The sequence below is a fragment of the Eupeodes corollae genome, chromosome 1 (assembly GCF_945859685.1).
Source record: "Eupeodes corollae chromosome 1, idEupCoro1.1, whole genome shotgun sequence".
In the NCBI taxonomy this organism is placed as follows: Eukaryota; Metazoa; Arthropoda; class Insecta; order Diptera; family Syrphidae; genus Eupeodes; species Eupeodes corollae.
In genome coordinates, this window is record NC_079147.1 from 136,624,197 (window position 1) to 136,639,004 (window position 14,808).

A 14,808-nucleotide genomic window follows, 5' to 3' on the forward strand; every position below is an offset into this window, starting at 1 on the left:
TTTCCAAGATTATCGAACAAGACAATGCCTCCATCCAGTGTTTTTAGAAGTTGAATTTAATTAGAAGAACTGGAACTTTTGCCATGGCCTCGATATTAATCGGACTCTAACATAATTGTAAACTTTAGGTCATTGCAATGCCGTTAAGTTAATGAAGAGGCTAGACAATTTGAGGACAAGGACACCTTAATCGAAGCTTTTCACAATTCCTAGGCACAAAATTGCCTATGATTATTTGAAATAAACTGAATATTTCCATACCAAACCGTCTTAAAAAGGTTTTATCCAAAAATGGAGGACATGGTCATGTAATGTAAAAAAAAACGATATAAATAAATGTTGTAAGATCATAAAATGTAAATATTTCATCAATTCTTTTGCTGTTCTCTGAAATTTTACATGTGGCCTCATCCTAGTGACGTATTTTTGTATACCCTTTTTAGGTAGTTTATTTTTTGATCTTGGGGAATTCAAACGCAATTCAAACCTATTTACTGCTATAAACAGCTATAAAAAGCGAAAATCGATTCAAAAATGTGTGGCCTCATCCTAAGGGTTCTTATTGTACCATTTGATCATCTATGTCACTTGGTTTAACTTGGAGTGATACCTAAAATACTGAAACAGATCCAAAATTTAACATTCCGAATATCAATATGTATGTTTATCGAATCTGAGTGAAGGCTTGAGAAATGTGTCTTTCAATAAATCATTGTACCATATTGTGCAATTAACTTTAAATGTTTGATACTTAAGCCTACCATCATTTACTCTTTGCAAACAATTCTTTTGTGTGTTCGTGGCTGGAATCATATGTTGTTCCTAACTCAACATGTTATACAATTTGGACAGAAATACAAAAAAGTTGAGTTTAGTGCTGTTTAGGTCTTTTTTATCATGATATGACGTTCTTTGTATGAATTGACCATTGCAAAATTTTCCACCAAAAACTGGAGAGCAATTTAGCTAATGTTTCTTAATTGTTTTAGACCTTTCAGAAAATAAGCTCCAACAAAATTTAATTATTTTCTATATAAATATATAAAAATATGCTTCAAATTTACAAATTTATTACTTTTTTCCTTATTATTTTCATAATCAGTATTTTTCATTTTAATTAATGCATATATACATTTTTAATTTTCTAATTTCTAAACTATGTATATATTGCGTATACAAGTGCTTAACCTAAGCACAATATGTCGAAAAATCAAAAATTATAATGTTTCTATATCGTTTTCCCCTTACAGCGGCCTCCACTGAAAAGAAATTACCGGTAATTGTATTTCTGCATGGCGAGTCCTTTGAATGGAGCAGTGGGAATCCCTATGATGGCAGTGTCCTTGCCAGTTACGGCGAGGTGGTTGTGGTAACACTTAATTACCGATTAGGTATTCTCGGTACGTACAAGTAATTCTATTTTTTCCCCCATCATCATCCCAACTCCTGACCTAACCCTAAATCATAAAACGGGTCATTTAGTCATTGGTGTAGTAGAGGTAGGTATATATGACCGCACCTCCCCATCTCCAGCCCCCCCTTCACCTCACATGTGTGTGATACGTGTCATGTCCCATTCGAATGATTACTTCAATCATGGGATAGGTATATATTCATGTATACATGTACATTGTACATAGATATGTATCTTTGTATCCCATCATTTCACCATTAAACTCGTCACATGTGTGGGACAGTGATTTGAGAAACGATGTTCCCGACTTTAGGGTTACCCCCGAAATACTGATTGGGTCTGCCTCTCTGCATGCCATAGCAAGTGAGGCGGAAATTAGAAAACAAGGACATTCCGGACCCAGACCCGGACCTACATGTATTTCTGCACATCACATCTGTATACTCTGTAGGCTGAACCCTGTTCAGTGTTCACTGTTCCCTGTACCTACAAAAAACATCACAAGCCGTTCCTTTTATATATTTACATACATACATAGATACATGTATTCTCTGTGCTATCCGTTTGACAAACACTATTTTGATTATTTTTTTGTTCTGTTCTCGTTCTCTTCCTGCGACAGGTTTCCTGAATGCCAACCCAAGTCCGCATACTCACGCTCGAGTGGCAAACTATGGCCTAATGGATCAAATGGCTGCCTTGCACTGGATCCAGCAGAACATTCAAAAATTTGGCGGCGATCCAAGTTCAGTTACACTTGCTGGCCATGGGACTGGAGCTGCGTGCATAAATTTCCTTATGACGTCGGCGACCATGGTGCGCGGCCTCTTTCATCGGGCAATTCTACTCTCAGGTTCGGCATATTCGTCCTGGGCGCTAGTCGAGGACCCAGTGATTTTCGCCCTCAAATTGGCCAAAGAAGTTAATTGCTCCATACCAGAGGATTTAATTAAACATCACGAACAGATTGTTGATTGTTTGCGAGAAGTGTCACTCGAGGACTTGTACGGGGCCGATATACAAGCACCGAACTTCTTGACATCCTTTGGCCCATCGGTAAGTACCTACCTAGTACATTGTTGGGGGTGTTGTTTTGTGTGTGAGACTATGAGAGTCGTCTTGTTCTTTTTGTTGGCCCTTTTGTAGGGTCTATGTTATCTTTTTTGTGTTGATGGTTGTATGAGTGCTTTGCTTACCTACCTACCCACTTTAACATCGGCGGGAAGTGTTTAAATAAGAGCCTGGGGAACAACATTGAATTATAGACATTATTACGTAAGGTTTCTTCGAAACAATCAGATATGACCGAGGCTTAAGAGGCTTTCATTTGGAAAGTGCTTCAGCAACACCAGGGGATTAAAAGTGTTTGTTTTTGATTGTGGTGGTTCAACTTTAGGTTTGAGTTTATGTTTAGGTTGGGGTTGGTTGTGGGGTTTGTTCAAGTAAAGGCTCAAATTATACATATATATATAGAAGAACAACAAGCCGAGGTCTATGCCTTTTTTGATAATCCTGTGTAAAGATGTGTAAGAAGTTGTTTCATGTGCTAACAATTTTATAACAAATGCAGATGGGGCTGGTTCTTTGAAAAGAAAAACACTCAAGAGTTTTTGTTTGGCTAGTAGAGTGGAAACATTTGGACTATTGAGGATTTTGTGTTGGTCTTACGCTTGTATTCATAGTCTTTATAGTTGAGACAAACTTTGGTGTAATATGCGAGTAAAATTGTTCTTATTTTATTTTTATCCTAAAGTTTGAACAGAATTAAAGACGTAGATATTTTAAGTTCTTAATTGATCTAATAAAAGAACTTGTAAAAAATTAGATTTCTTTCGTAATTTAGTTTTTCAAACAGAAATTATATTTTTATTTTTTTATTTTAATGTTCTCAAGCTCTTTTCTTTAGTAGTTTTTTTTTGTTTAGATATGGAAAGCGACTTTTTTATACATATATGTATGATTTTGATCGTTTCTTTTAGATTTTAAAGTGTGACACACATACTATGTATAACAAACATTTTTCAAAAAGTAACAAGAAGACACACACATCAGATTACACATCTAAAAAGTGATTAAATTTTAAGGACCGATATTGAATGTGAACAACATCTATACGTCATCTTTTTGCATGCACTTTATTTAAGATTTCACAAATTCAGACTTATTCAATTTTAAAATTAAAAACAAAACACAATCAAGCAATGCAGTAAAGTTATTCAGATTTATTATAAAAATGGGCGTTCAAATTAAAATGCATATCGTCCTTCAATGTGCAACAATTTGAGTTTCAGGTCTGTAGCAGATGTGAAAATATTAGGGCATACTTGATAGTGTTGCTGTGAAACACTGTCCACCTCAGCTATTCGTCATGACTCGAGAACTAGAGTCTCTTGACCATTTCAAGCGTCGTTAATAGTCAAAATGGTGGCCAGACTTGACAACAATGGATGATTAATTCTCGAAGAAAAATCATCTCCAGTGATGAAGCACATTTTAACCTCAGTGGATACGTCAACAAGAAGATATTTTGCATTTAGACCAATGATAATCCAAGAGTGATTGTCAAAAAGCCGATGGACTGTTTACATAATAATTTATCCTCGTTTTATGAAATACACAATAAAAACTATTTCTGTGACAAAAATGAATGTCTTGTCTATGGTCCCGCCAAATTCTAGCGAATGGTTTGTATCTTAGAGTTCTTCATTTGCCAACCTTGTTTTTCTAAAATATCGTTTTTTAAACTATTCTTTTAATCTTTTTTTTTTATTGCTATATATAGATTTTAAAAAAATGCACGACTGGATCGCACAAACTTGCTCCTTTATGCAAAGAGTCTGTTTAAAAAAGCACCTATATATGATTTAAAAATATACCTGTAAAATAATTTTGTCTTCAAAAATATAAATGCCATTTGATTTGTCAAAAAAAAACTCCATTTTTCAATTTTTTGTGAAATTTCGACGAATCATCATCATATATATTATTTCGTAAGCATGTCTGCCTTTTTCGGCTCTCATACGGAACTAATTTTAACAAATAAGGAGAATTTTTCGTAGACTATGTGAAATGCATTTTATTGAATATTAATTTATGATTAGTTAAAAAAACCTCAACTTTTTATTATAATACAAATATGAAATACTCAGATATTATTATTTTAAGGGAAATGGTTTGTGTATTTGAATAAATTTATCGAATACACGCTATCTTTTGTCGGTAAGCTAGTTTTATCCCAAGACACAACTCATCCTAGGACAACTCATCCCGGAAATGAAAAATATTTGTAAGCATACTTAACGAAAACACCTGTTTGTGTATTCACCTGGCACGTTCAAAGCTTTTTCCTTTGGATAGCTTTATTTTAATTTAATATTAGAAGAACCAGAATGGAAAATAAATTATCTGAAGATAAGAAAGAGGCAGAACATGTATGTTTAAATTGTAAAGCGATCGCCATCCATAGATCGCATACATAGATATGTACCAAATGCATTAATTTGGATAAAAGATAGGAACGTTATCAAAATTTTGTCACAATAATGGTCTCTTTCGGGCTCATGGACAGTAAGATGGGAGGGGGTTACATTTAATACAAGTTAAAATATATACTAAAAAACTAATTAAAGATTGAAAATTTTATATCAAAAATTTAAATGCCATTTTATAAATCAAAAAACCCTTATTTTCCATTTTTGTCCGGTTTTTTTTAAACTAATTTTGCATACATACAATTTTTCAATTTTGTTCTAAAAATATTGTTGGTACGCAGTTGTTTAGTGATTGTAAATATACGCTCTGCATTTGAATTTTGTAAAAAATTTTAAGTGTTTTTGAGACATAGAATTTTGAAAAAAAAATTCAATTTTTTTTTTAAATCCAAACAAAAAAAAATTGCACTTTTGATAATCAAATACTGTTAGGGTATTTTAAGAAAAAAAAAATTATTATTATTATTATTATTATTATTTTTAAGAAAATTACAAAAAAATCTATTGGTTTGTTTTTGAAAAAATTACAATTTTCGTTTTTTGAGCTAAAAAAAATGAAAAAACGCCTTATGGAAATCTGCTCAAAACCTTAACTTCCAAGTTTGAATTTAATCGATCCAATGGTTTAAGCTGTAGGAGCGTGGACAGACAGACCGGACCAGGAATCGCGGGACCCACTTTTTTCGACTTCTCTACCATCTCAGTATCATGTTTAATTAAATTTTTTACGAATGCGAAACTTGCCATATAGTTTTCTTTATGTCGCTATTAAAAATTACATGTGAGAAATAAAAACACACCTTAAATAAAAAGTACCCGTGGCGTGATCGTTTGTGCGATGGACTGTCTTGGGTTCAAACCCTACCTGTGACATCTAAAGTTTTTTTTACTTTCGGATTCGGCTTAAAACTGTTGGTCCCCTCCATCCCTGACAACATTACTCACAACTTTATCTGTCATTTTTAAAACTTCAAACTATGAAAGGATCAAGAAATACAAAATATATACAAAAATAATGTATATGTATGCATAATACTAAAGTGGAAAATTTGAAAGATGCCTTCAATTCGTTAACTAAACACTATGGAGAAGACTAGAGGTCCATCGAAGAGATTTAGTTCTATGAAAATATAGAAGACGTTAATGATTTAGGGCTCATAGTGGACAATAACTACCCTTTATGTGAGCGTCAACCAGTTATCGACGAAATTGGTGTTTGAAAAATTTAATAATATTTGCATTTGTAAGGGGCTTCATCTATGACGATATGAAATATCACTGTACTTAATAATTACTTTGCTCAGAATAATCAAATTAAAGCTTATTTATTTTTCACTGTTTCCGTGTAATCAAAATAATATTTTTCATTAGTAATAAAGAAGTTTTGTTCAAGTTAATACGTTTTGTTTCTTATTTTGATCAAGAAAAGCCCTATACATTCCAACCCACATTGACTCTTAACAGTATTTTTAGTATTGTTATTTAAATAAATAAATAAAAATGAAGTTTTACCTTCATAAAATTAAGTTTTATTTGCACACATTTTTTTATTTTAGATTGAAATCCAGAGGTAATTTTCAAAACCCATTTTATCCATATTTCTTTTTGGTACCACACGAAAACTTAAAATCTCAGATCACGATTTCTAAACATTAGCTGTGGAGGGTCCCATTTCGAACAATCCTGCAAACAAAAAAGTTATGCAAAATTGGTTCGTTTAGGAGATATAAGTTTCTCTTGATTTACTCGAAATCACTAAAAGTGGATAAAATGGGTTTTGATTTTAATCAACACATAATATATACATATATAAAAAATGAAGCTGGGATAACTTTGTAGGTTTTCGTGTTGGGTTAAAAAAGTTGTAAGTTAGTTAAAAATTTTAAAATTACCAATAATTGTTCATATAAAGAAATAGTTTAGTTTGAAAATCTAGTTTTACTAAATAGATTTTAAGTCGAAACAAATTTTTACCAATTTAAGTAGCATTTCTTAAATTTTTACAAACTGGACTATTTTTTGTAGATTTTATTTTTTTATGAAAAAACGGACTGTTGAATTTATAATAACAAAAACCACGGAATATTTAAAACGATATTTTCTGTGAAATAAAAAAGTTTGAAGACAATATTTTTAATTTTTGAAAAGCTATTTGAGTCGAAAGTAAATTTTTACCAAGTTTTTGATTTGTTTTTTTTTTTTGTTTTGTTAGGTTTCTACTTTTTGTAAAAAACTGTCAATTTGATTTTTCTCAAAACTTTTCCGAATGTTGAAAACAATATTTTTATAATTAAAAATAAGTTGGAAACCATAATATCAAATTTTTGAAAACATATTTGAGTCGAAATTAAATTTTTACCAGGTTGAGTAATGTTTTTTCTAAGGTTTTTATTTTTTATAAAAAAACTGTCGATTAGATTTTTCTCAAAATTTTACTAGATGTTTAAAACTTTATTTTTCGTTGCACAAAATTGTTTTGGAGATAAAATCATTTAGTATTCGTAAGATTTTCGAGGTGACACATTTTTTTTAGATTTTTTCATTTATAAAAAATAATTGGAATTTTTTTCAAGAAATATACTTGTTTTGCATTACGTTTCAACATAAAATTTATTTCAAGTTCGTAAGATATTTCGGGTTTACCAAAATGTTCAGCTTTTTTTTAAACTCCTATGGAAAAAAAAACCCAAGCAATTTTCTTGAGAGCCCTGTCTGCATCTTTTTGCCTTATTATCTGTATATTACAACTTATTTGAAGTCGATATCTCTTCTGGTTCTTGAACTATGCACAACGAAAAAAACGTCGCTAACGTACGAACGTACGTACACACGCACGCACAGACATCTTTCAAAAAAAATTTATTTCGACTCTAGGGACTTTGAAACGTCGAGAATTGTCAAAATTTTCAATTTGACAAATCGGACCCATTACAATAACTCCCTATATAATAATAACTTGGGGGAGATATTGCTTATTTGTTTAAAATCAAATGAACTTCTGGAGACCTTTATATTAAACAAACAAATTAAAATAAGAAAATTTAGCATATCAAAGTAATAGAATTCCTGTGTGTCACACAAGCTTATCGAACAAACTTGCTTTGTTTTAAGTGTTTGTATACATTCAGTTTTAATAAACTTTGTTTAAAACATTTCACGACGAAGCAACTGCAGCTGTGTGAAAAAGTATAGAATTAAGTTAAAAATGAAATCTAGCTCTTGGAATTTGCTCCATTTACATACAATATCACTGGCACTGGTACCTTCTTTGAAGCTCATGAGACTATTCGCATAGTTTCTTCAAAATTCATAAAACTTTTAAAAGCTGAGAATGCACCTACTTAAATTATTTGTTTCAGAAAACGATACAAAACAATTTATAATAAGAACAACCAACCCACCAAAACCAACTTTCATGTTTCATCACAATTCTTAGAATTTTGTAAAATTAAATTCTTAACAAAACATCACAAAAGTTTTTGCTTCCCTTCTTCTTTAAATTGTTTCCATATACATACATACACAAACTATACAAACGAGAAGGATATCTATCAAGCCTTGTGAAACACATATAAAATTCGTCTTTGTCAGTTTGACAAGATTACATCCCCTTGCTGGATGACTGAAACTTAAAAACAAAAACCTAAAACAAAAAATGGTATGTGACCTAGAAAGCCCCAACTTTTTTGCAAAAGCCCACTAAACCATAAGAAATATGTGGCATGAAGAAGTAAACGGATCTATGTATGTTTGTATGAGTAAAAGAAGAAGAAGTTTCTTTAAGAAGAAATGGAATGTCTTAATCTGTGTCATGTGAGCATTTTATTTTTATAATGTCCATTTCATCAGAGAAGTTTGGGCAATGGAGATGTATCTATTACAGTTTTTTTGCTTAAGCAGCTTATGGAAAACAAGGAGTATACTTTATCAGATGGTGTAAATTTCTTGAAATTATAAATTCAATTGAAAAAAAATATAAAGGAAAAGAATAATAAAAGGGTTGGTAAGGTTGATCTGCATACTGAATACTCAATCATGAACTACCACTCAATTCATTGGTACGTGTTTGAACTATTAATTTGATTTGATTCAAGAAAAAAAGCTTTTAAACATACATAGATATCGAGGACGGTCTAAAATTTTGTATTCCCAACACTACTTTATTTTTGAAAGTTATAATAAACCTGGCGTCTAAAGTTCTAAGCGATACTTGCTTACCAAGGCCGTAGTCAGTGAAAATAATTTATGTGATATTAAATGTGAAACATTATTATTTAAATATTTAAATTTAAATATGCTTCGTAAGAACTGAAGAATGGTGGTGGATAGTAGATCGTGCAAGATCACAAATTCGAAAATATTGCTTCTTGGCATATGGCATTTTTATGCTGATCATCACAACTCTCCACGATGCGTGCGTCGTTAAGATAATTTTATGGATTTGATATGAATTTCTAATTTACGCTCTATCTTTTTCTGTCCCAGTAATGTTCAAGAATTCAAAACCAATGTATGTCTACATACCGTTTCTATCTTTCTATCTTTTGATTCTATTGCTCACACTATTAACATAGTAAATGCAAGTTTGCGTCTTACACTAGCATGTTTTAAGGCAATATTCTAGGTCGTTGTATTTAAAGTAAGTTTTTTTTTTATTATTTTAACAATTAAAGTAGTAAAACGATTAAGTCATTTTTGAACTACAAAAACCATGTCGTTTTATGGATTAAATTTACCTCTTAACGTAAAGGCATTAAAATCTCAAATATATACAAAAACGAAAGTGGTTAATTTTACGTTTTTCTATCGTATAATGCCTAAAACTTACATTACAAAATTATTGGTAAGATGGGGCGTACATGCACTTTTTTCGACTATTTATTGTTTGCATTTGATATTAAGTGTACAAAAAATAAAATGAATGAAATAGAAGTAGTTTGATAATTAAATAAATACGTAAGTAATTACGTAACTAAAAAAATAAACTAGGTATATAAATATTGCTGAATTAAAAATTCACAAATTTTAAAACATGACACTTTCTACAAATTGCAGTTCGAAATACATTCTTCTTCTTTCTTCTCACTGAATTCTACAAAAAAATTAAGTTAGAAATGTAAAGCAGCTTTAACATCTTATACTTAAAACAATTGTCTTAAATGAGGCTGCATCTAAATACTTTTTAAAATAAATAAAACGAAAATGCTACTCAAAGGCCTTCAACATACAAAACGAAATTTAAAAACGAGTCTTTATAAAATACTTTTACTTATTAATGTTCAAAAAAATTAAAATATCAAAATCTGAATCTCACAAATCATTACAACCGTAATTACTGAATTAATAACTGTCAGCAAAATCATATGAATTTGTTAGAAAGGATTTTTGATACAAAATAAAAGGAAGGGTATATATTCTCCTTTTTTACAGACAGTTTGTTTTAGTTAAGCTGAAGACTCACAAACAACAAATTAATTGTAATTTAATATATTAACTTTCCATAGGAAGTTATTTTAATGAGTCCGATTTGCCGAATTGAAAATGTTGACATTTCTCGACTTTTCAAGCTCCCTATAGTGTCGAAATAAAAGAGTTTTAGTAAGATGTCTGTGCGTGCGTGTGTAAGCTCGCTACATTTTTTCGTCGTCCATAGCTCAAGAATTAGAAAGGATAACGACTTCAAATACATTTTGTTATACCGATAATAATGCAGAAAGGCATTTTAAGAAAATTGGGTGGATGGGTAACCCTAAATATCTTACGAACCAAAAACGCTAGAGACTTGAATTAAATTTTATATTATAAACAGTAATGTGATATCGAAAAAATATATTTATTGAAAAAAATCCATTTAACGGTTTTTTTTAACCAATCAAAAAAACTGAAAAAAAATTTGTCACCTCCAAAATTTTACTACTAAAATATCATTTCATATCCAAAACAATTTTGTGCAGCGAAGAATAATGTTTTTGACATCTGATAAAATTTTGAGAAATAAGTTGGTAAAAAATAATTTTCTACTCAAATATCTTTTCAAAAATTTGAGATAACAGCGTCGACGTAATTTTTACTTATAAGAATTATTTTTTTCAACATAAGGACACATTTTGAGAAAAATCGAATTGAAAATTTATACAAGTTGGTAAAAAATAATTTTCGACTCAAATAGCTTTTCAAATACATGAGATTATGGCTTCAAACTTCTTTTTTCTTATAAGAAATATTGTTTTTAACATTCGGTAAAATTTTGAGAAAAATCGCATTGACAGTTTTTTTTTGACAAAAAATGTCAAATGAAAGCTTTTTTAGAGAGATGAACAGTCGAAATGAAAGCTTTTTTAGAGAGATGTCTCTGCCTGCGTCCGTTTGTCCGTACGTCCGTACCAGTACAGATATCGGCTACAAATACATTTTTTTATACAGACAATGATGCAGAAAGGACTTTCAAGAAAATCGGATGGAAAAATTTACGCTAGTGACTTGAATCAAATCTTAAAGTATATATTGTGACTTGATACTAAACTAATATATTTAAAAAAAAATCAACTAACGCTTTTTTGTATAAATAAGAAATCAAAAGTATTCAAAAAAAATTATTGTCACCTCAAATATTTTACGAACAAATAGTTTTATATCCAAAATAATTTAATGCAACGAAGAATGACATTGTTTAAATCTGTTTAAATTTTGGAAAAATCGAATTGACAGTTTTCTTACAAAAACAAAAACCTACAAACAAAAAACATTACTAAAAGTAATTTTATATCTTTTTTAAAGCTAAGGATTTCATCTTTTTAAAAATATATTTTTTTTTTACAAAAAATTAAAACCTAAAAAAAAACATTACTAAAACTTGAGAACATTTATTTTCAAATTAAATATCTTTTCAAAAATTAAAAAAAATTGCCTTCAAAATAATTTCATCTTATGGAAAAGCTAGTTTTTGACATTCTGTATAAAAATACAACGGTCAGTTTTTTCATAAAAATTAAAGTCTACAAAAAAAGTACAAACAACTAAAAGAAGGCATTGACTTCACAATGATTTCATTCTGTGCTAAATTTTGTTGTTCTAAGAAAAATCCAATCTGTTTTAAATAAATACAATTTTTTAAGAAACTCTACTTAAATTGGTATAAATTGGTTTTCGACTTAAAATCTCGTTGATAAACATATATTTTGAAATCAAACTATAGGGTGATTTTTTTAAAAGCTATAGGAAAGTTTTTCAAAAAAACACGCACAATTCAGAAAAATGCATGATATCTTTATTTCAATCGATAGTACTATGGACCTTGCTATTTAATGTTTGAAGATTATTTTATGCTTAGTCCAATTTTGGCATACTCTTCTAACATTTCGGCCGGTATCTCACGAATAAATACTTCAATGTTGTCTTCCAATGCGTCAATTGAAATGGGCTTGTCTGTATAGACATGAGCTTTAACACAGTCCCACAAAAAATAGTGTTAAGGCGTTGAATCGGACGATCTAGGCGGCCAATTGACCGTTCCCGAACGTGAAATAAAATTTTCACCGAACTCGCCTCTCAATAAGACCATTGTTGCACGTGCTGTGTGGCATGTGGCACCGTCCTGTTGAAACTTAATGTCATGCAAGTCAAGCTCTTGCATTTTGGGCTAAAAAAAAATAGATATCATCTCACGGTAGAGCTTGCCATTTACAGTTACGTTACGATTCGCATCATCTTTGAAGAAGTACGGTCCAATGATGCCACCAGTCCATAAACCACACCAAACTGTGACATTTTCTGGACGCATTATTAGCTCTTGCAATGCTTCTGGCTGATATTCACTCCAAAATCGACCATTCTGCTTTTTTACGTACGCATTGAGCCAAAAATGAGCTTCATCGCTAAACACAATTGAACAATTGATGAACTTTCTTAACAGTATATAATAATTTGCAAGCGTTGTTCGTTTGTAAGACGATTCATGGTTAAATTTTAGACCAAACTGACGATGTTTGACAGTGAAATAAAACACGAATCGTGTGTCAGCTGTTTAAACTTGTGTTGCCAAAAATATAGTAGCTGAAAAATCACCCTTTATTTTATAATATGCAAAGTATTGTTGGTAGCCTTTAATAATTGATCTTTTAGAAAAATTCAACTGACAACTTTTGAAACAAAACGCGAAAATCTACATATTATTCAACAAAAAACTGATAAGAAATAATTTCCGACTCAAGTGATGATAGAGCTAAGAATGATTTTGACTCCAATTAATTTATCCCACACAAAATATTGTTATGAATATTTTGCTTAAGTTTTAAGCAGGACAAACCGACAAACAGGAGAGGAAGTTATCAGTGTGAGTTGCACCTCAGGCTCTATTTTTTTAGACTCAAGAAATAAAAAGCAAAAAAGTTATATTACAACCTTAGTAAACGCTAAATTTGTTTCATAAAAGTAAACGAATGAGTAAGGTCTGCAAATTATAAAAAGTTTCTACTCAAGTAACATAAACTTGACCTTTTTTTTAAAAGACGAAGCTGTATTTTGGTTAAAAAATTTGCGTTATTAGGCATGCCTGTGTGTCATTATTTGGGCATATTTTTTTCTTAGAAGATAACGGATGTTACGTTATTGTGAATGGCCAGTGTTTTCCCGCCTTGATTATCTATTATTTTTGTCCCCATTTGTAAGCTACATACTTGGACCACATGTGGTTTGAACCGGATGCTGCCTAAAGCCACACAGCACACCTTTCAATAGATTTATTGAAGAGTACTGAAGTTTATTTCAAGAAAGTTTAAATTCCATTGGCTTCCTAGCTCATGTAATTTAACGTCTACATACTACTTTTTTGCGACTACTCTAAGTCATAAGCAGAGCTGTAAATTTGTGTGTACCTGGATCTCAGTACTTTAAATCATCAATACCAGAACTTTTTCAAGAACTTGCTTCAAGTAATTTTATTGGATACTGCAATACTTTTAATCTTTTTTTTTTCAAGTACTATTTACTGGGTATTGTGATACTGCCAAGTACATTCTGGGATTCTAAAAGACTTATAGCAGTTTTAAAACTACTTACCTTTCCGATGGCAATTAGGGTGACCCCATCACAGTAAGATTACATGAAAAAGTTCTGTTACATGTGTTTTTCAAGTACCAGTTATTGTTATTTGATTTTTTTCAAAAACCACTGCCAGTATCTGGGTACTTTACAAGTTACGCAGTCAAAATGTGCTTAAGTAATTTACAATTTTAGTCATTAGCATATGTCAACAAACCGACGAAGAAAATTTCGTCAATTTCAGCCGAAATCATCGTGAATTTGGTACAACTATTCAACCTCTGTAAACGTGCCTACGATGTTCTGATTTTTAAGCCCATGATTAAGTTTTTAAAATATATCAAATGGTTTGCGTTTTATTAAAAAAAAAAGTTGTAAAGTCCATTTTGGAAAAACCTTTATTATTATGAGCAATTAATCTTTGTTATGGACTTGAAGCGATTGTAGATCATAGACCTAGACCTTATCTTTCAAGTGATTTCAAAGAAAAAAACCCAAAGGTGTTAAAACACAACATCTTGATGGCCAATTGTGATCATCTCTTTCAATATTAACACGGACAGCTAATTTCAAAATTTCGTATTCTCATTCGTAATGTCGTTGTGTTTACGTGTCAAATATTAATAGATGATAACTTCAAAATTGACAGCTGTCCAAATAGAAGTTTATTTAAAATGAAATCTCTTTTACATATTTGAGTCTAACTTTAGATATCTCAGGTGGTCAATTAGTAAATAAGAAAATATCATAACCAATGAGGCTGAATTACTGTAATAAAAACACTAAAAAGACGAAACAGGGAACGTTGTGGCCCAACATTTTAAACGATTAAATAAAATGATAAAGCCTTTTTAAGCTATTTAC

At 30.7% G+C, this 14,808-nt stretch overlaps 1 protein-coding gene across 1 annotated transcript in view; it reads left to right on the plus strand.

The window, feature by feature from the left end:
* Positions 1-14,808, plus strand: part of LOC129953762 (neuroligin-3) — a 276,340-nt gene that overhangs the window by 84,778 nt on the left and 176,754 nt on the right. The window contains exons 4-5 of the mRNA XM_056067200.1: positions 1,251-1,400; positions 2,037-2,470. Coding sequence (XP_055923175.1) covers positions 1,251-1,400; positions 2,037-2,470 — 584 coding nt within the window. The remainder of the gene's footprint in view (positions 1-1,250; positions 1,401-2,036; positions 2,471-14,808) is intronic.